Below are 24,305 nucleotides of genomic sequence, written 5' to 3'. Positions count from 1 at the left end.
ATTGTGGGAAAGAGAAAACCAAAGAGCCAAACAGCAGGGAAAGGGAAGGAAAAGGAGGTAAAAGGAAAGGAAAAAACACCATTACTTCCCTTTCCATATCCCCAAAGAACAGAATGGTTACCTTAAACAACACGCTGCTTACTCAAATACCTTTTTTAAGCAATGTCACAGAAAGGCTGCACACTTCCAAGGAATTACACAGTTGTTATTTAAGATAATTTAAGCCATTATATTCCGTAAAGTCAGCATACATAGGAGACACATGTATTTAAAATGGTTATCTAAAACTACATTTTTATTTCGTCATTTTATTAATGTTCTCTTGCAACCTTAATCTGTTTTTAATGAGACTAATTTTAATCTTTTTAATAATACTATCTTGCATGTGTCAGGTTACTCTGGAGACTATTCTGATTACTGTAACTTGATAATGCAGTATGAGATGAATCATCTCCAAACTACCCTTTTAAAATCTCTTATTATGCTGGAACTGCAATCAATCACACATGATCATACCAAAAAAATTACGTCTAATCCAAAACAACTGCTTTATTACAATTTGGAAGATTTACGCCTGCAAACTCATAGTTTTTAATACAACAACGTAAAGCCCAGAACTTCAAAGGAACGAAGGAAGAACAGGGGAGGAATCAAGTCCACCTGCAAGTGTTAGTTTTATAGTTCTTGCACTTTCCTTCATTTGGATTTCTACAAAGTACCTCTGAATCACACTGTTGGTTTCTACACCCACTTTATTCTTCTACTTCATACCATGGACACTGCATTTTGCATGCTGGTCCCTACTCTCTTTTTGCCTTCCACTGTGTATGAGCAGAAGTTATCAACCGATGTTCTCTAACGTTGAATGCACACGAACACTGCATAAGGATTACTAAAAAAACGAAGCAACTTGGCCTAGCAGCTTTTGGTACTCTTTTCAGTGTACATTTCAACAAGATTATGACAGTGTTTACTTTCAAGAAGATTGAGACATGTAATTCCATTGGCTACTTATTCTGACTGACAGCTCCTAGACCACAGTCCACTCCAGAAGGAAAAAAGAGCTCTTCAGATACATTATTCTTTGGCACCATCACAGTACACCTGAGATGCCATACTACTTGTTACTACATGTTACTTGAAGGGTAGAGAGACAGTAATTTACTACAGTTCCAAGGCTACATGGAAACCTGTTTAAATTTAGCCAGCCAAGTGCATGCAGCCTTATGCTGCTGCTTTTTTTTTTTCTCCTTTTTTTTTTTTTTTTTTTTTAAATCTTGGAAAAATAGGGACATAGATGCTGAAGACCTCAGACAGCATGAACACTGACTACAAATCTGCAAAAAATAGGTCTTTAAAATGTTGAAACCTTGGGTCACCCTATCACCCATTTTGCAAATGTTCTTGTACCGTCTGTCATGACACAACAGAGTCTCAATCAAAAAGCAAACATAACAGAAACATTTGCAAAGGAAGGAATGAGGGACAGCACAGAGAAGATGAAAGGTGAGGAAATAAATAGAAAGATCAAACTCACTTTTAGCACTGAATTTGTTCTCTTTACGTGTTCTACCAGTTTTCTTCAGACAATTATCACAGACAAACCTGTTGAGAAAAAAATTTCCCCAAACTTAATACAAAGCCCATTATCAACTAGTTTAATTTGGCCTTTGAAGCCCTGATTTTAATTGTCACGGTGCAATCCATTTTTCTCTGGATTTGAACAGCTTTTATCTTTCCATTTTTGAAGGACTTAAAGCCCTTCAGAGCTAGTCTAATTCTGCAAGCAATTGCACACGCATTTGTGTTCTTTAGCGCACAAAATAGTCTCCTGCCACCTACCATGAACAATTCTGTCTCATGCATATTTTAATCTGAATATACTTCAATGAGACCACTAAGACCCCGCCCAAAACGTATTTTATTTAGAGATGCTTTGCCCTTTGTACACAGTTCTTAGAAGACAGTGACTGCACATTAAAAAGTAAAGGCAGAACATCTTAATTATATAAGGAACACTGGTCTTATTGTACAAGGGTTAAAAAACTAATCAACATCTCCTTACCCTGAAGGCCAAATAATATCATAATGTAATACACAAATCTGGTGCATCTTCCGACCACACTCTTTGCAGTCAACAAACCTGAGAAGAAAAAATAAAAGTAATCATTTTTGTTATTAGGCATGTAATCTTCCAGATTTCAACTAGGAAGTACTTTGCAACCCTTTACTAAGAACTGAATCAACTTCAACAGGCCCAATTTATATGCCAATCAGAAATATTCATTGTAATAGCTTCAAATATGCATCTATGAACTTCACGTGTAAATAAGATCAAAATGTATATAACATCAGACAACATGGAAATTGTAAAATCTATGAGCTAAAAAGCAAAACAGACTTTTGTGCACAACTCTAGATCCTTTCTATCCTTTTGTAAGCAGAATTCTGAGTTTTCCCGACTTCACAGAATTCTGCTTAACGTACCTCCACAGATTTTATTTTCAACTGTTGCAACCACAAGTTGACAAAATGGTTGCTCAACTTACTGCAAATGTAAAAACTAGTCATTTGTGAATGACTGTGCCAACAAAACATGTATTAGCTTGTCTTCACCTGCATGGGTTTGCAGCCTATTTTTTTTTAATAAAAAACCATAAACTTTCGGATGGGAAAACCATCGGTTTATAGTCAAGACTGCAACATCTTTATGGAACCAAATGTATTGGTCTATCTGAGCAGTTCACCTCTAAAAGGCTGGAGGGGGAGCTCTAAAGTTTGCAAAGGTGAGAGAAGGAATTCAAAAGTATTACATATCAACCATCAGAGAACAAAGTATCCGTAAGATAAAGTCTGTTCTCAACAAGCTAAGGACAGTAGGAACAGTACCACAATGCTATTACAGAAATATTAATCTTGGCTTTTACTGAAGTGAAGGGTAATAAACGCAAACAAGGAGGACTCCTCTTTCAGTAAGCTAAGTACTCAGTTGAAGAGAAAAACATATTTAAGAGGTCTAGCTAAACCGGAAGAGAAAACCCATAACTCTTGTGCACCCACACAGGTACACAGGGCTTAGGATCAAAGGCTGTGTATAATCAAGGGCCATTTTTAATCACAGTCTGGGTAGTGTTTTGCAGAACATACCTTAGCAATTACTGTTACCCAAATGATGCAAACCACAGCATAAAAAGAAAATTAGTTAAAACATCTGCTGACTTTTCCCATTTAGAAAGAAAAATCTTAAGTTCTTTCAGGGTTTCTGCCTTATTTCAGTAAGGCTGTGTGATTATGAGTTTCTTGTAACCCAACTATACCACATGCTGAAAACTGAGGAGCGTGAGTGCTTTGCAAGTCACATCAGAGGGTTATGCCAATCTGGCAGCTCATCGCCAGAAAAGGAGATCTTGCTCCTCCATCTCTCCTATGGAGATACAGTTCTGCTGCTTGCTGGATCTTTACTGAGCCAATTCAGCTCACCAACCCAGCAGGGCTGTTTTTCTTTTTCTGGCTTACTTTTCCACTGTATGAAATAGGGATCAAACAGCCTGAATCAGTTCATGCAAGGATACAGCTAGCACCAGAACTAGTACAAAAGAGTGAGAGCAGGACCTCTTTCAGCAGTGGTGGCCATTAGATGGATCGAAGCTTCACAGGTAAAGCTCCAACTTTGCCGTTCATTTCTAGGATTCTAAACTGAGACCTCGTGAATTGAAGGCTTAAAGGAAGACTTCTTTATTCACTGCCTAAGCTCTGAAGTGCTGAACAAGTGAAAGTCACAAGATTATCTTAACATAAAAACAACAGCCTGGTACTTACGGCTCTGGATCTAGTGTATCATTTTTCTTCTTTTCAAACTGATCTTTAGAGATGGTTCTAAAGACAAAGAGTTAATATGAAATCTCAGTAGTACCTTTATATCAGAGGCTGAGACAATATCATTCTTGTCTTAATTGCAGCAACTGAGCAAACCTCAAGTCTGAAGTAAGCATATCAGTAGCTACTTTCTGTTCAGAGAAAGCAATTCAGCTTGTTTTTATTTTAAGCTACAGAAAATATTTCTCCCATTTCATCTTCCGGGGCAGATTATAAGCAATAAATAAGCAAGTGTATGCATAAATTTTAAATCACAAAGAACAAGGGAAGCTCTGGTCAGTACAGCAGCCACCTTCCAAAGCAGCTAGTGTTCCTCATAAATCTTGGGGCATCTTATTTTCTAGCCAGATTAAAGACAAGCCATTGGCTTCATAAACAAAAGCTGTGTTTCAAAAGGTGATAAATCAGGATTAGCAAAAGTCTTTAATTTGAAAAGGTAAGGGATTAGTGACATTAGTAACGTTTATCAACACTGCTTCAAGTTTCCCCCTTCCCAACCACATTATTTAGTGTCTGTCAGCCCTGGGATTAGTTTAAGGGCAGCTCTCAAGCAGCCTAACAGGACATGACAAGTAGTGCCGTTGGGTAGACTGATAGACTTGACACAGTAACACCAGTTAATCATTCGTTACTGTAAAGATTAGTAAGAAAGGAGGCAAACACCCAAACCAGCAACAGCTCAAATCGAGAACACAGTTTCTCCTCTTTTTTTTTAAAAAAAAAGGGCAGCGTGAAGAAGAACGGAAGCAACTTACGTTTGAGGCTGGGAAGGGTCATCACCCAGGGTGACATTCTCCCCCTGGATTTCAGTGAAACACTTCTCACAGAAGTGATACCTGTCAGCAAGAAGGCCATATTTGGGTGAACTGGTCCAGCACAACATACAGCCACCCAAGCACGGAGCCACCAACCAGAGCAGGGCAGATCACCACGACGAAAGGGGGGGCGTTGTTGGTTGATTCATGGGTCAGTGTGGACAATGAGAAGGAACAGAGGGGAGGGAAGGGCAGGATTAGAGAACAGGGAAGGGAACAAACAGCACAGACGTAAGAGGTAAGACGCAAACACCAAGACAACACAGAGCAGAAAGCCAAGGCAAAGCACAGATTAGCATTCGGTCTCATTTTATACATTACGGCCGTCATCACTAACAAAATAGGAGAGCGTCAAATTCAAAATTTGGGGGAGGATTAACGAAGTAGCTACCAAGCGCTACGTTTGTACGTCCTTCAAATTTAAGAATTTGGATTTGATTTTCATTACTTAAGGGGAAAAAAAAGCGCTCTTTGATTCCAGGCTTCAGAATGACTGAGTTTACTTTGGTTAAAAAAGAAAAAAAGAAAAAGAAAAAAGAAAAAAAAGCCTGTCAAAAAGCTTAAGGACACATTTTCACAGATTTAAATAATTTAAAAGTATGCTGAAAGCATTTATTGATCATCATTAAAAACTGTAAACGCAGAAACATTTGGTATGAAAAAAAATCTAGAAAAATATTAAATTCAAAAGTTGTTAGACTATAGGATTCAATGTGACCAACTGCTCAGCTATTATTATTTAATATAAATGAAACCAAATCCATACTCTAGACAAACATTTAACAGAAATGCAATTATGGGTCAGAGTTTCCAGCCATTTATCTATATAAGTCCAATATATGTATATATGTGAACAACATTAGATATTGTACATACATACAATATATTTAGCGAGTACATCAAAGATCTGGAACAAAGCTTTACAAATCGAATAGGAAGCTAGGAGCAATTTGGGGTCTCTGGACCACAAGCCAATCCAAGTTATACTCAGCAGAAATAACACTGCAGCTTAACTAACTAAGCTGAGTAAATCGGGAACTCAACACTATAAAAATACAATCTGCATTTGAAAAAAAGAAAAAGAAAAAGAAAATCTCAGTTACACAGATTTTTTTTTATTTTGTTTCTTTCAGATGAACTGGAACCAAAGTTGTCGGGTCATTAAAAAAAAGAAAAAGAAAAAAAAGAGGCTAAATGTTTGGAAAGGATATGAATTCACACATGAACAAAGGTAACAGAGAGAGGCCACAGCTGTAAAATGCAGGAAGGCCAACACAGGATCGCCAAAATAAAGGAGCTTTATGGAGGATCGAGAGTGAGAGAGTATAAGCAGCGATGGCAGCACAGTAAAACGCAGTTTTAGTACTCAAACGCTAGAACTGTAAGAACGGTAAGTATAAAAGGCATCAAAACAAGACTCAGTGTCACAGTGAACCAACAACTTAAGGGATGGAGGTTAACATGGCAGCTTGCCCCTTAAAACACACGCATACACTCGAAGCTACTGTAATCCGGGTGCCCCATTTCCACAGCTGTGCTTTCACGGGCTCTTGCTGAAATTTATGGATCAGACTCTCTTCCTGCAACACGCGCTCACGTCCCCACCACACGTTTGCAAACGCTCGTGAAAACCAACGCAAGCGCGCGCAGCTCGGGCCTTTGCCCAACGCTCGCGGGGGAACGGCCTTCCGAAGGGCGGCCCGCGGCCTCCTCACACCGCAGCCCGCCCTGCGTTGCCAGAGCGTAAGGCCCAAGAGCCTCCAGCCCCGGGCAGACTCTGCCAGCCGGCCCCAGCTCGCGGCGCTAGGCGAGCCCCATGTGAACGCTGCGGCCGCCGAAGGATTCCTCTGCCGTGGGCACGCGGCAACGCAAAGAGGGGAGACGTGCAGTTTCTTCTGCTTTGTACCACCCTGACACAGTCGTGAAATTATCTTGGCCTTTGCTAGCAATGGCGCGAGCCAACGCTCCGCGCTCGCTGCCCAAGGGCGGCTTCGCATGAGCCAAGCCATCCCTTGCTCGTCTTCTCCCAGGGCACCTCGGCTAGACTTAAGTGTGTCGCCTTCTCGAGTGAAAGCAAGGCTTTTGGCGTTGCTAACGCAACACAACGAAGCCAGGAGCAGAAAATAATAAATGAAATTATGCCATTAGCTTGTAATCATTGGGAGTGATAAATATTTCAGGATTATGACAGAGCAGTATTGTGGAAGAGCACTTCAGGAGTGGAGAGTGAGGCTGCACATCTCACTCGCACTGTCTTCGCTTGCCCCTCACCCCATGCTCCAAAATGCGATTTAGCATCTTGTAACAATAATGATTTTCTTCCAACCGTAACAAGTTTAGAATGTATATCCTTTTATGCATTGTCTATTAGGCTTTTTTTTTTTTTTTTTTAATATCTTGTGCGTCTTCAAAATGTTATTCAAAAAAAGTAATAATCGCTCATTTTCAGAGTCAAACTGGGGCAGGGCTAAAATAAAGCAGGACCCAAGCACAGGAACATGTAACCAGAAGAGTATATGGTCAAGGCTCCTACTAATACTTTATTTACTCTCAGAAATGGTTAATTCTGATCCATTTTCAGAATTCATGGCCTTTCAGAGCACTCGTAAGACTGAGCATCACGAAGCAATGACAGGACCCCCCCCGCAAGCTGCCTTGATATCGGCTTTAAGCAATACTGCACAAGTCTGACTAACTTTACCAGTCCTGACTGCTTGACCCCTGTTAATTCGGGGACCATGAGAAGGTCCGTCTTGCAGGTGACCAGCACTCCTGCTCCAGGGCCTGTCAAGTGCGTGCTCCCGCGCACGGTGCTCAGAAGCAGAGCGCAGGACTGGACACGCCGCACAACTGAAGCCTAACGCTAGCAAGAGTCAGGCCTTAACATGCGATTAAAATGAGGAAACAAAAAACTGAAATACAGTGAAAATGAATCGCCTAAAGGTCACGAATATTTGTCCATAAAATAACCACGGTGGAACAATATTTATAACTTATTATGAATATGGACCCTCAGAAATGAGACTTGCTTGCAATTTGATTCTTGCATGCCACTATGAATATTCAACAAAAACTAAGAAAGCACACAGTATACTGGCTGTAACAGTCATAAAAAATCCAAAGAGCGTACTTATTGCAACATATTGAAAATGAAAAGCTTTTCAAATGCAGACTGTTCAGGTGACTGCTTCACTTTCATCAAAAAAAGAGTAACATTGTGCTCCAATACAAAAAATCAAGAAAAGGCTCAATTTCTGCATTAATAGGTGAAGTTCCAACTGCAGTTGAAGTGCATCCAAAGGAAAAAGTAAATTCATAACTGGATGCTAGGACTAATACTGAATACTAATCACTTGTTTCAGATGGATATCCACTCCTGAAGTCTATTTTCCAGAACACTTACTTTAACTTAAATGTCTGCCTTACTTGATGGAAGCCAAAGAGTTCCATACTGAGTAATTAATTGCTAACCACTGAATTGAAGTACCAGAGATCATTAATTCCATGATGTCCAAATACTCTTATTCATAATTTAGTTATGAAAATCACTGGACTTCGGATAATCCCAATTATGTCTCTTCCATAAATGGCGAAAAACAGAGTATTTGGCCAATTAAAGATCTGCTGGAACCATACAATTTGTTTCTTGCTCATTTACTATTTGGTTAAGAAAAAAATCTAAGATTTGAAGAAGATCACTACAATAGGAAACAGTTAATTTGAGTGTTTTAGAGCAGAACAGCTGATTAGTAAGGGCTTTCTATGATCCAATCGGCCACGTGCACATGTAAAGATGTGGTGACAGATCTTCACAAGTATTTTGCCGAAAACCAAAAACAAAACAAAAAAAACCCCCAACCTCCATGAATCACTCTGGATTTAACTGGCCTAAAATAGAAGACCTCAAGAGAAAAGAAACGAAATGAAACCCAACCCTCAAAACCCAACCCTTTTTGAAGATATCTGGATGAACAGGGAACTACGTGTACTTCAGTCCTATTATTGGGCCATTGACACTTTGATAAATCACCTCCCCTTCCCAGTGCCTCTATTTTCTTCTGCATCAGTACCTTTTTAAACCAACTTCTCTGGAGTGGGGACCAATGGAATGGCCTAGTTAGGTAGGAAACTGAAGTATTACACCGTTGAGCCCAGAGGAAAACACAGCCCCATCAACCCTATACCTCATGCTAGCAACCAACTTCGCCTTCTACTGAGTAATCCCAAATGATTTAATACTGAATTAAATAGGAGAGGTATAACTGAAAGAAAAATGACCCCTTCAATTGTTTTTGAAGTTACTACTTCTTTTCAAATATATTACTCTCTGGCTGCATACTATGAAAAGTATTTGAAATTCTAATACGCTGAGAATTGATATTTAACATTTTTCTCCTCTTACAGTGACTACTCAAGAATTCTCTCTCTAAAGGTATTTTATAGCTTTATTTCTCCTCAGACTGACTTTTGGGGGGGATTCACAATGCCTGTATAAAAAATTATATGCCAGCTTGTGAATTTACATTCCTGCATAGCAATACTACCTTCCTAAAAAAGCCCAAGTGAGACCCAACATAATGTGTTTCCATCTCCCATACTGTGCTGATCCAGCTATGTGGAATACAACAGTGTCGCAACATCTTACAAGACGATTTGGTGATGTAGGGATCTTAAGAAATTAAATACAAGCACTGACTTTCTCTGAATTCATTCAGTAACTTCAGTTACACTACAGCCTGCTGTGCACTTCAAAGTTGGCAAGGCTTAGACTGTCAAGCCTCTGGGAAGAAACTCATAATTTTGTTTTGAATAGGGAAAAGGAAGTTTGTCTCTTATCCCATTTATGTTTTATAATTTCTTTTTGGGGTGGGGGGAATAGAAGAAAAAAAATGAGAACAAATCCAACTTCTAAAAGTTTGCTTTAAATTGTTATTCATTATAGCACTGTTGACTTAAGTACTAAATGAAAGATGAATATTATAATACTAACCATTGTTTAATAAACATACAAACATCAAAACCTAGTATTAATAAAGAAGAAAATTTTAATAGCAAACTATTATTTTCCTAACTTTTCATCGAGTCTGGGCAGTTTTTAATAGCGATGCTCAAAGAATAAATACCCCTTACACTACATTTGTTACTATCAATATACTATGAACCTCTCATGAAAATTATGGCAAAAGTGTTTCACTTTTGCTGTCTAAATCAGGTTCTAACTTTATGCATTGGTATCTTGAAAAAAACCTAATTTAAAAAGAATTAACTATTTACTAGGAAGATAGAAAGTAAAAGTCTTGCAACTGATCACAGTACCCTTTTGCTTTGCAAATTCTGACACCAATTCCAAAACATACCGGTATATTTTTATTTATAACTCTCCCAAAACAAGGCAACGTGTTTTTCTCAGTGCCTTTTGGCAATTCTCCCCCTCTCCCTCCAGTGAGCCCTGCTACTGATTTTGTGGAAAATATGGAGAACTTCCATTTCAGTGGTGCATGGTGCAGCCTAGCTAATAGCAAGCACTTAAACACAGTTTATATCAAGCTGCAGAATACAAAACAGAAGGCCACCTGCAAAAGGCTAGCAAGCAAGATAGGTAACTTTTTCCTGACTTAGCTGATGGATAAAGGAAAGAGAAGGTTAATAATGATTCTCCTCTTTATTAGCACAGAACTGATAGGATCTTGCTTCCTCAATAAAAAGAAAAAAAAAAGTTGGGGACTTACCTATTCTGGTAACTGTAGTAGGCAGCATCACGAGGAATAGTACACAACTGCTTACCATAGCAGCACAAGGTCTGTGGAGAAAACTCATACTGCAAAACAAAGACAAGAAACGAATCTTTAAAATGTGATTTTATGTTGATCAAGTATTTGATAGGCAAACCCAACATTTAAGGATACTAGAGATGCTTATTGATGCATATTGAGAAAATATATTGGGACATTTATCACACTTTCCCAAGCCACTGCTTGTTAGCATGGCTTTCTCCATTGAGCTAACAATTATTAACTATACAAGTTAAAGATCTGAACCTCTACCTGCCTAATTTATTGCAAAAAACATGAGAAACAAGCAAAACATTTTAATATTGCTTACGACTGAAAAAGTTATTCTTTGAAGGAGAGAAATAACAAAAAGGATGCTACCTACATTTTTTAGTCTTAGCATGCTGATACAAATCTGGATTTTTACTAGTCCTTTCATTCAGTATTTTGATTTAAAAAAAAAAAAGACTACACGAATGCTATGTTCTGTCTGCTTAATCAAGCTAAGGTCTCTGGGAGAACAGAACTCAATCCAAACCCCAGTATACATACCTTGCGCCCACAACAGTAGCCAAGCGACTGCATAACAGGATCAATCTCTTGTTCAAACACCTCTGCGAGTTTAGTGCAAAACTTATAGACCCTGGAAGTCTTGCGATTGTAAAGCCAGGCATTGTTAAACATTAGCCAAACATCGTCCACGTACTGCCAAGGTTCTTGGTACTGCCCAGTATCCAATTTACGTTTAATGGTTGAAAGGTCCATAGGATTCTTCACAATGTCAAAGTAGTCCTTCAAACACACATACACACACAAAACCCTTTATTTTTAAGGTGTCAATGATTCACACAAAAGATGAAATGTTCATATGAACAAAGAAGAAAAATCCCACGTCAACATTTTGCATTTTGCTCTTGCCAACTCACCGGAATCCCTAAAAGCTGGGGATCCACAGGCTGTCTGAAAGGTAGAGACTCTGGGTCCTGCCGGTACAGAGCTTCGAGGGTAGGCATGAGTGCCTGGCGCAGCTCCTCAGGCTTGAAAACTGTTAATGAAAGTTAGAAAGATTAGCAAATTCCTCTCTAGGTATCCTAACTGCTTGGTTTCACAAAACAAAACAAAACTCCCCACCATGTTAACACAAGTCTTAGAGAGGTTTCCTGATCTGCATAATTGATCAGAAGCAAAACTTATAATCAAGAGGACACTGCATAGCTTTTCTCTTTACTGAAATTACATTAGATGATGTTCCAGAATCCGTAAATATCAACTGCAGCCTGTAAAGATAAATTTTCTAGAGCATAAAAAAGAATTTATCCAGAACCAAATTAACCAAGCAATTGCTTCAATTCAATGTGGATGAAGTCCAGCTCTTCAAAGTGCAGACTAAGAGCATATCTTCCTCTTCTCTCTTTCTAATACTGTTCACTGTTTCCATTTCAGTATTCTTCTAGCAAAAACAGGGTCAAAGAGCCACAAAAAAACTCTACAGAAAGTAATTAGATATCTTGACAACTGGTATAGGAATTTTCTGGCCATAGTATACAGACAGCCCCGGTCTGAAGAACTGTTAATTGATTTTGAAAGTGTTAATACTTGTAGATTTATATGCATCATTACAAACAAATGGCAACAGTGGCATGGCAACAGCCATGTTTCTCTCAATAGGGGATGACAATGACAAGAAAGGCGATGCGTTTTCTGAAAAGTAACGATAACTTGGAGAGCTCTTTCAACACCTCAGTAGTGTAATCACATTTATTTCCTTAGGAAAAGGGTCTTGAAATAGGGAAGAATGCCTATCATTTAAAAAAGAAATGAAAACTAGATGGCATCCAGTATTTATCTACCTGGCAGAAATGACGACAAAACCAATAAAAGGGACCAATTAGGAGTTCTGCTGAAGCACTCACAGCAGCAGCTTGCAGTGACCCCTCTGAGGTTTATCGACGCCTTCTCCCTCAAATGGTATATTGTGAAGATATGAATAGATATCATTGCTTTTTGGACCTCTAGTTGATCTATGATTAAGAAGTTTTTTTTTTTTAAATTTAGTTTACACTTCTGAGAGCAAAAGCCTTTTTGTCTCAACTGCACCCACTGAAATTATGTGCAAAAATAAAGCAAGGCAAAAAAATTAAGTTGACACTACTCAAAAACGTCTGAAGCATTAAGTTTTTAATTTTATTTCAGCATTTTTGCATGCTGCAGCTCCTGGAAATTGTCAGTTGGGGTAAAAACAGTCCTTAGAGAGCAAGGGGAAGCTGGAGACAGGCTGAGTGCACTGCCAGCGACTGCAGGCAGGACTGCTGCTTAAGTATCCACATAAGCTAAATTATGGCAAAGGACTAAGCAAGCTGCTAGGAGGACTTCAGCATGGGCATGCCTTACAGGTACACTGAGATCCTATGCTGCTACTACTGAACTCAAATTAACCAGATGAAAACACGATTGGCCCAGGAGGACTATGTTTGTGGTTACAGCAATGACTTAACTTGTTGATTGCTTCAGCAGTTGCCATAATTTCAGTCCTGATAAAATGACAAACCTGGATCTATTGGTAACAGATTTCCAGGTACTTCCCCAGGAAAGGAACCCTACTATATTCTCAGAACTTCATAAACACTTGCAAAATCGTATTATGGAATTCTCAAGAGCAGAATGAGACGTAGAGTCCACTACTGAGGAAAGGTACTTCCTATTGCTTGTGGAAACATCATACTTCGACTCAGGTGCTTTGTAACTTAATACTCTGAATTATTTCATTTAGTAAAATTTAAAGGTCAAGGAGCACCTTTTAATGATCTATTCTGGCCACCTGCTTGTCATCTCCTACAGAATTTTCCCTGTACTGACCCCTGTATCAACATACTATTGAGCTAGAGTGTCTTTCAGAATAAATCTAATCCGGATTTAAAAGCCCCAAATGATGTACATTTAGCACAACTTTTGCAAAGTTCTTTAAACATTAATCATCTTTGCTAAGACAATTTGCATTCTCCTTTCATTCTTAAGTTTGAAAAAATAAAAACCCAAATCCATTTACTCTGATTTCTGACTTCCCATAAAAACATAAAGAAAAGTTGCCTTCATCCTTAGCAGTAAAAAAGCCTCATGTTTTATCTTCAGAACTCTCTGCCTCTAATGAACATGACTAATAACAGAAAGCATGATCCCAGGATCTCCCCATGCCCGGATTTTGCGAGAACTTTTCCGCTCTCCCCCTCTCCTCCTTCACAATCCACCGCCCTCGGTTCTCCTCCTTCGGCAAGGAGCTCTCTGTAAGAAGCTGGCATCCGGTTATCCCATTTTGTCTTGGATGCGTGGGTGGCAGAGAGAAAATGGGATCTTTGCCTGAATCATGATGATGTATTATCTGCTTGACAAGTATAATGTTACTTTTTTTTTTTACTTTTTTTTCCTTTATTTTTTTATATATTTTTTCTTTTAAACAGAGGAAATCCTGCTTGTGATTACCAAGGAGAAAATTCTTGAGGAAGATGAGGACACATCCTCAAAACAGTAAAGACAATATGCTTTAAAAAAAAAAAAAAAAGCGCCCTTGTAGACTTCGCATTAGAATGCCTCATAAAGAAGGGAAAAAAACAATAAAACTAATCTTGAAGGTCACCAAACTGTAAGGCAGCCATCTCTAATGAGAGGAGACACGAGTTACTCAAATTAATATTACACTTTTTCTTTAGAGAAGACTGCAAGAGAAAAGGCAAGGAAACAACAATCTTCCCCTCCTGCTCACATTGGATTCATGGGAGGGAGGAAGAAAATAAAAAACCCCAAACCAAAAAACCCTGAATTTGGAGTGTGAGAGTATCAAGCCCCGACTTACGAAGGTAAAACTAGGAACAGGGAGAGGAAGAAAAGCTTGTTAACAAGGTGTCTGCAACTCTCCAAGACCACCAAATTATAAGAATTCAGGTGTAGATGGGTCAAGCAAAACCCTATCTCAGCAATGTTATCCTGGGGAGAAAACTGTAGGGATCCTACATGGGAAGGAAGGAAAGGAACTTCAAATACTTTCATAACCAGGTAAAACACCCAGATGATTATCATAAGTAGTTTTAAGATATCATATAACCTTTAAGCACACTTAGCGGTATTTGGTCTTGAGTACCTCTTGCTTTATACAGCTTTTTAATACAAACACTTTATTAAAGTTGGACAAATTACTTGGTGAGCAAATGCCACCATTTACAGTTGTATATATAGTTCTGCCTAGCAAAAGTGAATATGTATTGTACAAAGTGCCAAATTACAAAGTGCCAATATTTCCAAGACAAGAAATTTGTTACTACATAAGGTTTTGGAAATACTTAGTAACCCAAATCTAATCATCAGAATGATACAGTACAGCTCTTTGACAGACTAAGGTTCTTATAGAATTAGTCTTTCAACCACTTGGCCCAATTTACTCCCAAGTGATTTCTTCTAACAAGCAGTAACAATGATTCTTTCCACTGGGAATTTAACTGGTTTGTAATCGCCAATAAACTTTCCAGTCCCTGTGTTACATTTTGTTTGAAACGGGCTCTGCCAGCTTGTTGTGCAGTGGAGTCTCATTTGGCTGGCCCACTATACTACAAACTGAAAATACCAGCCACAGGAAAATGTGTTTATTGTAAAAAGATTATGTTTAGTAATTAAGTACAACCCAAGGCACATACAAGGGTTCATGATTTATGTTGCACAAACTTTAAAACCTGGCAACTTCTTAATCACATCCTGAACAGCATGCGGCTATAATGCTCTTTTAATGTAACTGTATGCAATTTCCTTCTTAAGAAAAGATGGAAGAGTCATGAAAAGGCCCATCACTTTCTCTCCTTTGATGTCTGCAGCATATTGAAAGCTTACCTTTGGTCAAAAACTAACCACAGAAAGTGTCAGTCCTAACAAACAGATGTTAAGAGACGCCGATAACAGCTAAGGATTTTGAGGCGAAAATCTCATCTTGCAGGCTCCCACAAGGCCTGCATTACAACAGGGAGCAATTTCTTTTCATCTGTTTTCTTTAAACATCTTATTAATTTATTTCTTATTAACCCAAGGCATGCAATCCTGTATGTAAGTCCATTCAAGATCTGTAACGCTATCATGTTTCCTTGGGGAAAAATATATGCTACAGATACAGTCACACCTACATCTAAACAGGCAAATTCAAATATGACACTGTAGATTAGCTTAATGGAGCTAACTTAACTGTTCTAGCTATTTCTGAGGAGAAAGCTTTCAAGTGAACGCTACACAAAAAACTACACAGCTGGTCTTTTAAAAGTTTAAGGCTAGTCTCAGAGAAACACAGATTCAGGAAATCAGTTCGAGCACCTAGTTCTCAGGCCAATGAAAGCTAGAACTCAGCAGGAAGGCTGAGAGTGCAGCCTCTTATGAGGAAGCATAGAAATGAATATTCTTGGTTACTGGGAGCACTGTATCTCAGCTGACCTCCCATGAAAGAGAGCTGGCCAAGATATATTCATAAAGATCTCCTTATACAATTTCTCTACAGCAATTGCTACCTTACTGCCTTGGTCCTTCCGAGCAGAAACCGGACCCTGCGCAAGATTACCATCGGCAGGAATGACGGCAGGGATCAAGACCACAGCTAAATACGTTTCTCACCTGCGATTCATATACCATTAAAGGAGATCTGCTTTCAAAAATAAATAACCTTGAGTATTAATCTCCCAGCCTCATGTGCCGAAACACACATGCGAAGTATACCTTCCAGCAGGAACAGATGCTGCTGAAAGCAAAGGCTAGTAAAAGCAAAGTATACAAGAAAATTTCAGTTTTCGTATACATACTTTTTTTGCGGGGCTGAGATGGTGATGTGGATTGTGAAGTGGTTCCATTAGTGCCACTTTCCTCTTCCTCTTTAGCATCTACTTTTATTTCAGGCTTCTTTTCTTCTATTTCCATTGGCTCCTGTTTCATTTCTGTTCCATCTGCTTCTTCTTTTGTTTGTGAAGATCCTTGTAAATCCTCCTCCACCTTAAGAAAGGATGCAAGAAGACATGCCATTACATCCGTGCCTCAAACTTCTGTCGTTCAAAATATTAGTTTATGAGATTGTCAAAGCACTCTCCATCCATGGCTTTCCTCAGGACAGTTACTTTCCAGTAACTACCCTCTTCTCGCCACCTTAACTCACCATTTCAGACACATCATTAAGTGCTTTTATATCTATCACTGCTTTCAGTTAAACTGTATAGAATCTCATTTACCTCAGTCTTAGCTTCCACTTGTGTCTCACTAGTCTCTGGCTCAGTTTCTTCATTTTTAACTTCTGATTTGCTTTCTAGCATTGGTGCATCTGGTCCTAGTTGCTGGGAATTCGTATCAGCACTAGCAACTGAGGCAGGGGTGGGGACCCTGTTATCAATACTAGCTGCTGCCTGGGATAGCTGTTGTAAAAACAGTACAAAAGAAAGACACTGCATATATAGAAATATTTTCCTTTACTAAAAATGAACAGCACGAAAAAAAAAACATGAGATGATATTCTAAAACAGTGCAGAACATGGATATAGGAGCTCACTGTAGCCAAGTTTCTATATACCACATTTTGTAACTCTCTGCTTTACAGAGGAGAAGCCAAGAAAGAATTCTGTCCCAAAGTGGCTGCTTTTAAAGAGAAAACACCTGCCCCGTAAAAGACTGTACATTCAACAATTCAACATGTGCATTGCTTCTGACAAAAAAAAGGGGGAAAAAAAGGAAAAAAAAGGAAAAAGGAAAAAAAGAAAAAAAAAGCAAGCAAGCATTCAAGTTTCATGTTCAGAAAAGACTGATTCTGATTAAGGCCAAATATATGCTTATGGGCCAAATATATACATAAACCTATTTTGCCTAATCTTTCCACACGTTGCTGCCCTTTTTACTTTGAGCAGTGCAAAGTCATTCAACATGCCCCCCTCCTTCAAACGATGCTGAGAACATCTGAATGGACACATTTTTACACAGGTACACATAACTTTTTTTTTTTTTTTTTTTTAAAAAAACCCTTTGTTCTGAAGTAGAAGCTAGGACTTACAACCATAAAAAGTACGGGCTCTATAAATTCACAGCACTGTGCTGTACAAAGGGAGGATTCCTGTGGAATGCTTATTCCACCACCCAGGAAAAAACGCAACTAGCTGGTACTTACTGGAGTGCCAGGTGGCTGTGCCTGCACAGATGTTGGCTGCTGCTGAGATGGCTGCGGGGTTGGCACAGACTGCGGTTGAACTGGGGTCTGAGGCTGCGGCGTCACTTGAGCCTGCGCGGCAGTCTGCCCCGTCGGTGTACTTTGCGTCTGCGTCGCGTTGGGAACAGAACCTGGTGTCGGTGTAGGGGTCTGTCCTGAAGATGAGACGGGTGTCGATGGCTGAGTGGGTGCTGCTGGCTGAGGAGGAGTCATCCCAGGCGGCGTCTGGTGCTGAATAGGCGGCATGCCAGCCGCAGTGGACACTGGAGGCGCAGTCTGATGTAGAGGTGGCTGGGTCACGGGTGGACATGACAACTGGCCACTCTGTGGTCCTAGCATGTTGATGGAGTTGGAAAGAGCAGCACTGGGAACCTGCCCCTGCTGGAGCGAGAGAGATTCTCTTACATACACGTCTGGGAATCGCACTTGTCCTCTAAATCACAGCATTGATGTCTTTTAAAACAACAGTACGATGAAAGCCTAAATATGCAATCATCTAAAAACAAGTATAAGAGTGCTGGTATTGCAAATGACTTCGTTCTGATTTCTCTAAAAATTTTCACGAGCTCTTAGTCAAAGCCTTGCTCCTAGACCTAGATGTGCCTGGTGCATCATTATACATTAATTTTACTGCCACAGAAGAGAGGGAATCCTCAGGATCTCCTCAGTAGCAGAGAAACCTGCAGGCAGGCAATCTCTAAATCAGGCCATTAGCTGGGCAAAGTTTGGGCTTTGCACAGAAAACGGTTTCAAGCTATTTCACATTTTAGGCTGAGACTCTAGGGCAGCCCTGCTTTGGAAACCGGTCCAGTGCATTTAACATCTGCCCCACTGAAATGCACAGCAGGATACTTCAAATTTCTTTTTCTTTCTTTTTTTTTTTTTTTTTTTTAATTCTTATTAGATTACTCCAGATATTTAAGAAAACTGTGGATCTATCTTTCAGACCAGCAATAACAGAAGTATTCTGGAGATGTGCAGACTTTTAAATTACGTATTTTACTAAAAATTGAATCAGATAACTAGTGATAAAAACAGAATAATACTCTATCTCAGGTGTACTTATCATTTCTGCTTTAATATAGATGTGTATCTTACTCTTAGAGTCTAAATCAATTAGTAATTTCCTGCAGATAAGATTTCAAACTTAAAGCATGCTTCTATATTGCCCATTTTTGGTCAGTTTTAATGAACTAATTGCATTAGGAAAAACTTTTCCACCATGAAGGTGGTCAAACAACAGATCAGAGGCCTAAGAAGTTGCAGAAGGTCCGTCCTGGAGATATCCAAAACTTAACTTTTCAGAGCCATAGGTAACCTTCTTTGGTTGGCCCTCCTTTGAGCATGCGGCTGGACTAGAGACCCATAGAGGTCCCAAGCAACCTAAACTATTCTGACTCTGAGAGTTCAGAAACAAGTCCCTCACTGTGGAAAGCCATATACCTTGGCATCAGAAACACAGCTATGACTTCACTGACCACTATTGTAACAAAAAACCCAACCTTTTGGAAAGCAACCTCCTGTTCAGAAGTTGAGAGATTAAAAGAAACTTAAAATGGTTTTCCTCATCTACTTTATTGTAATTCTTGATTTAAAGTTAGCTACTAAAGTCCACACAAACACACTCAAAAAGAACATATGCTCAGAAGTGTCCCATGAACTAACTTGATATTCTCTCCTAAAGTTCTCAGCAGCATATGTTTTTTAGAATTACAGGAATTACAGGTGAGCACAGGCCCCCAGTTAGCACATGCACACAGGTTATGTAAGAGCTTGTGGAGAAGGCAGATGTAACCTACAAGTCAGGGACAACTACAATAAGCAATGGATATACAAGCACTCAAAAACGATAATAAAAAAATAGACTAAGGTAATCTAGAGCAAATAACGCAGGTATTAGAAAATACATCTTACCTGTGTTACCCCTGCCTGGGCTGTTGATTGACCCATGCCCACGTTGTTCACATTCATAGCCCCACTGGATGCTGGAAACTGATTCTGAGACAGGAACTGGTTCTGGGTGGGAGCCTGACCCATCATATTATTGGAATGAGCTCCCATCATGTTCTGCGGCTGAGGCATTCGGGAAGGAGACATTGCCATCTAAAAATTAACATCCAAATTAAGGATATTAACATTTTTTCTTATTGTGTAGCCACACAAAGGAAAACACTCTCAAAGTAACTGGCTGTAAGATATGACCAAGACTAAGAGGAAGACTTGCTTCAGTAAACCAAATGGAACTGGGCATGTACACAGAATATTAACATTTGTTCCATGGCATTCATGACTGAAGCTATTTTTAACAAGGTAATAGTATTAAAGCTCTATTAAGAATGCCAAATTCTGTTTTGCTCTCTGAGCTAACAGAGATAATCCAGAGAAAGCAAAAATATTTCTGTTTTTCTAAAGAATAAAACCAAGTTTTCATGGACGAATAAATAAAGTTTATATACTGGAAAGATACAGTTCCTGAAAGAACTATGCTCTTTGTTGGATAATATTTCATCTCTGACATCTACCTCTCTAAAGATGGTCTTTTTTTTTTCTTTCTTTAAACATGTAAATAGTGAAAACAACCACCTCAATAAGAGTCTGGCAGACTCAGTGCATTTCCATGCACTCCAAATTATCCTACAATTTACAGAACTACCTTATGACGTGGCCTTTTCAGAAGAGTGTTAACTCTGCTAAATGTAATGCACCCATTTTGAGAAGAACTTGGTAACAACAAATACGAACCGCAGGAACGGCGCCCATGTTATTCATCTGTACAGGGTGGTTCATTGGAGAAGCTGCACGGGGTCCCATGGGTGCTTGCGGCATCTGTACATTCCCTATGGACATGGGGTTAAACTGATTCATTCCTGCAAATGCACCCCCAAAACAACTCATTAGGAACAAGTCACCAGGATTTACGTATGTATACTCTACAATAAAATTCACATTTATTTTGAGTAAAATCCAACTCTCCTACACTTCATTTTTTTCCCTTTAACTTGGTTCAAAGTCAAATTACCTGGTTTAAGAGACAAATCAGGAAGCAAAAAAATATCTGGAGGAATACCAGTTAGGGTAAAACATAATTTACAGTGTCTAAAACACACACAAGATGAACAGTGTGGATGATCTGCAACAACAAGATGCTATTTGTATATAATACCTTGGGGTGTTTTCTTAAAATCAGATATTTGTGTTGAAACAGCAACATCTTATTCAGGTTTCACTGAAATGTTTGAAGTAAATAAGATACAAATATGCATTGCTTACATGAAAGCAAGTTCTACTCTCAAATCAGGACAGAAACAAGCAATATGCTTAAAAAGATGTTGGGCCTTTTCTTCGGAAAATTTCTTCCCTGGAAAAAATATCTAATAAATTTTTCTAACAAGAATAAATGTATAAATAAGTATTTACAGAGCCATACTTGCCAACAACTTTTTCTCCTACCTAAATGAACCAAAAAGGTTCAGGATACAACTGCTCCAGGAAATTTCAATGTAAGTTTTAACTTACTACTAATATTCTATCAAGAAATTAAAAAAATTGGGTTACCTTTTTGAGGAAAGCTGAAGCTTTCCCAAAGTCATGCATTTGTATTTTTCAGAAAAACGCATCCATGAGGCCACAGCAGCCTAAATCAGCGATGGCAAGCCAGCAGTGCTATGAACAAGCTACGCCTTTTTAAATGCGCTTTGTGGCAAGTTTTCAGCTACAGGTATGTTTTTGGCTAACGAACTGATAAAAACACGCCAAACTCCCACTCCCAAAAGTTAATGTTTTTTTAAATGACAGATCATTCACAGTATTCTTGCTTGTTTTCTCCTCTTTTTGAAGGACTGAATTACTTCCTAACTGCTACCGAAGTACTCAGTACGTATTATTAGTTCTTAAGACAAGACAGCACTGAGGCAGTTCCTGCCACAGAGAACAGTAAAGAATGATGCTGAGAAAGGGAGATCCAGGTGTTCACCCCCCACTCCCACCTCAAACTCTGATAGGAAAACGGATCATCAGCTTTTCCCCTAAATATATTTTTGAATCCACAAATTGCAATGAGAGGGGAAAATATAGATACCTTGAGAAACCTGCATACGACTCATAGGCACGTTTGGCATGGACATAGGTCCGTCTGCAGCAGAAGAATGGACAGAGAGAAAAGAATTAACATAGAAGAACCACCACATCCTCCCACTCTTTGCTTCTGTTTTCCCTGGCCCCTCTCACGCTCATAAAGAAGTACTTACTGGGAGGCCTCACGGGCTGTGCCTGGCCCATGGCAGCAGCCACCTGGGGGATACCAGGGGGCTGAGGTCCTGGGGTCTGTAAGGCTGGCTGGTTTACCAAGATCCCTTGTTTATGTAGACGAGACCTCCGTTTCTCTTCTAGTTCCTTCTGTATCTTATAGATTTTTTCTGCTAATAAATGATAATACTCATCCTAAAAAAAAAAAAAAGAAAAAGAAAAAGCAGGCACTCAGTATCAAGTATAAGAAAAACATCAACAGAACTTAAGTCTACCAGAATACTGCTCTTCCCTTTTTTAATTAAATAAATATATGCACCTGCCTATTTGAACAAGAACTATTTCTTTTCACAGTTCAGGTAAACAGACAGAATCATCACTGCTTTAATGCAGGTAAGAAAAAATAAAGCTTCTAGAAAAAAATGACTTGGCTTTATGACTATCCATCACATCTATTCTGAGTAGATTTGCAGATAAAGGAGAAAATTGCAGGTTCTCTATTGCTTGGACAAAAACCAACAGGAAGCTGCAATTTAGTTTCTAAGTGTTAATGATTTTTAAATGATATTTTCATAATAATCATTTTTGCTAATCCAGAGACACAAGAAAGACGTCGCCAGCAATACAATTATGCTGAATAAACTTCAGGAGACAGATGTTAAAGGGAGATCAATTCTTATGTAAAGAATAGAAATCACTCTTTGCCTGCAGAATTTATCTATCAACACAGAGTCATTTCAGGAAATCTAAAACCAGACAAAGGGAGAAAATTAGTGAAAAATAGTCCATAGCCCAGACGACTAAACACTACATCTGTGCACGACAAAAAGTCCACTTTATTCAGACCAAACTGACAACAGATCAAACAAGGCAGGCAGAGTGCACAGCAAGGGAGCCAATTTCGCTTGTCAGCAGTTGCTGGACACACATCTGCCAAGTGCAGGAGATTGTGTGTGCCTGCTAAAGGCAAAAAAAACCTCACAAAACCCAAAAGACTACATTTGTTTTGTGGGATAACTTCTGATTTTAAAACCAGTGTTATACGGACCAAAGGCTGAGCGATGTTCATCCCACAATCATCATCTCCTCATCAAACTGGCACTCCTGATCCTAAAACTTATTACAGTAGGATCCATTGCATGTTAGAAAACTGAGATGAGAGGGGTATCCCCTCACCAATCTTGTTAATGAAATCCAGTGTTGTAATACGAAACTTCATTTTCAGGAGTTCCTCATTTCCTTTCAACTGCCTCAAAAATCCATTACTGAAGATACTTTCTGTTGTCCAAAAGAACTTAAAAGCACTACAGCCCCTTCCCTTTTTCTGCTCAAGGGCTTCACCTATAACCTCCTACTTGTAGATACAAGATGACTGGTTTATGCTACTTTCACATTGCAAAGATTACTATACATATATACAAGGAGCACATACTACATAAAACCATGCCAAACTGCTTTCTATTATCACTCAAACTAATCCATTTCTCTGGGTGTCATGAAGTAGAACTGATGTTCCTCAAAAAGGATGTAATTTCACAAAACATTGTTTATGATGTCTTAACTACTCCTTTCTCCCACGTTTGCTGCTTGGAGCCAAATATGTCAGATGAATTCCCATTAAAAAGACTTTTGGCAAGAAGGCTTGGGCAGCTGCTTGAATGGACAAGATACTTCTGGGTATTTGCATGACCTACGGGTCAGAAGATATTTAATTTTATAATCAGAAGTTTACTAGTCTCATCCTTACTGACAAAGAATACAGATGAAGAAATCCTAGGTATGGCTACGAAATACTCATTTTCTCTCTAAAGTTGTCAGGGTGATCACACACAAGTCTCCCTTGCTGAACAACCTCCAGGTAGCCAGAAGGAGAATACGATACCTTCACCGATCAACACCAACACAGCAACACCATTGCAAGTAGGGCTACAGTGTATCTGCCTGCAGGAAACGAAACTTAAAATACCCATTTAGCTCTTTTGGGAACCCATCTGTGAAGGAGACTCGGTGAAGTATTACTGTCTTACTGGATGATTATCACCTTGAATGTGGTTAACTACTCTCTTTCGGTATCATTATGTTATTTAAGAATTGACCTCACGACCCTGGTCTGTTAAGATCTTCACTAGCTGTTAGTACTCGTGCTCTGAACACTGCTTTTACCTCATGAAAACACTTTCAGGGAGCAGTTCCTTTGGAGTGGAAGTACCACAGTGACATAACGAAACAGTATGCTCAGTGTGTCAATCAACAGGGGTTTGATCCCTCTGAGTAACAGAAATTTGAGCTGACACCTCATTGCAGGTGAGAAAAATTCATGAACAAGAACAGGTAACTCTGTCTTGTCTCCCATGCACAAGGACAAATACAGGTAAATTAATTTCTTACAACTTT

At 39.1% G+C, this 24,305-nt stretch overlaps 1 protein-coding gene across 7 annotated transcripts in view; it reads right to left on the bottom strand.

Moving 5' to 3' along the window:
* CREBBP (CREB binding protein) overlaps positions 1 to 24,305 on the bottom strand; it is a 104,129-nt gene that overhangs the window by 18,018 nt on the left and 61,806 nt on the right. For 4 of the 7 annotated variants that reach the window (XM_064520537.1, XM_064520533.1, XM_064520536.1 and 1 more), the window contains 14 exons: positions 21,914 to 22,106; positions 21,745 to 21,798; positions 20,409 to 20,533; positions 19,581 to 19,769; positions 17,628 to 18,047; positions 16,705 to 16,884; positions 16,285 to 16,471; positions 11,389 to 11,507; positions 11,015 to 11,254; positions 10,421 to 10,509; positions 4,632 to 4,712; positions 3,820 to 3,876; positions 2,066 to 2,143; positions 1,538 to 1,605 (listed from right to left, as the gene is read on the bottom strand). In XM_064520537.1, the coding sequence (XP_064376607.1) occupies positions 1,538 to 1,605; positions 2,066 to 2,143; positions 3,820 to 3,876; positions 4,632 to 4,712; positions 10,421 to 10,509; positions 11,015 to 11,254; positions 11,389 to 11,507; positions 16,285 to 16,471; positions 16,705 to 16,884; positions 17,628 to 18,047; positions 19,581 to 19,769; positions 20,409 to 20,533; positions 21,745 to 21,798; positions 21,914 to 22,106 (2,080 nt within the window). The remainder of the gene's footprint in view (positions 1 to 1,537; positions 1,606 to 2,065; positions 2,144 to 3,819; positions 3,877 to 4,631; positions 4,713 to 10,420; positions 10,510 to 11,014; positions 11,255 to 11,388; positions 11,508 to 16,284; positions 16,472 to 16,704; positions 16,885 to 17,627; positions 18,048 to 19,580; positions 19,770 to 20,408; positions 20,534 to 21,744; positions 21,799 to 21,913; positions 22,107 to 24,305) is intronic. The other 3 variants (XM_064520534.1, XM_064520535.1, XM_064520538.1) reach the window with 3 other exon arrangements.

Source organism: Dromaius novaehollandiae, chromosome 14 (genome assembly GCF_036370855.1).
Source record: "Dromaius novaehollandiae isolate bDroNov1 chromosome 14, bDroNov1.hap1, whole genome shotgun sequence".
Lineage (NCBI taxonomy): Eukaryota > Metazoa > Chordata > Aves > Casuariiformes > Dromaiidae > Dromaius > Dromaius novaehollandiae.
This window is presented reverse-complemented; position numbering and strand designations above follow the sequence as displayed.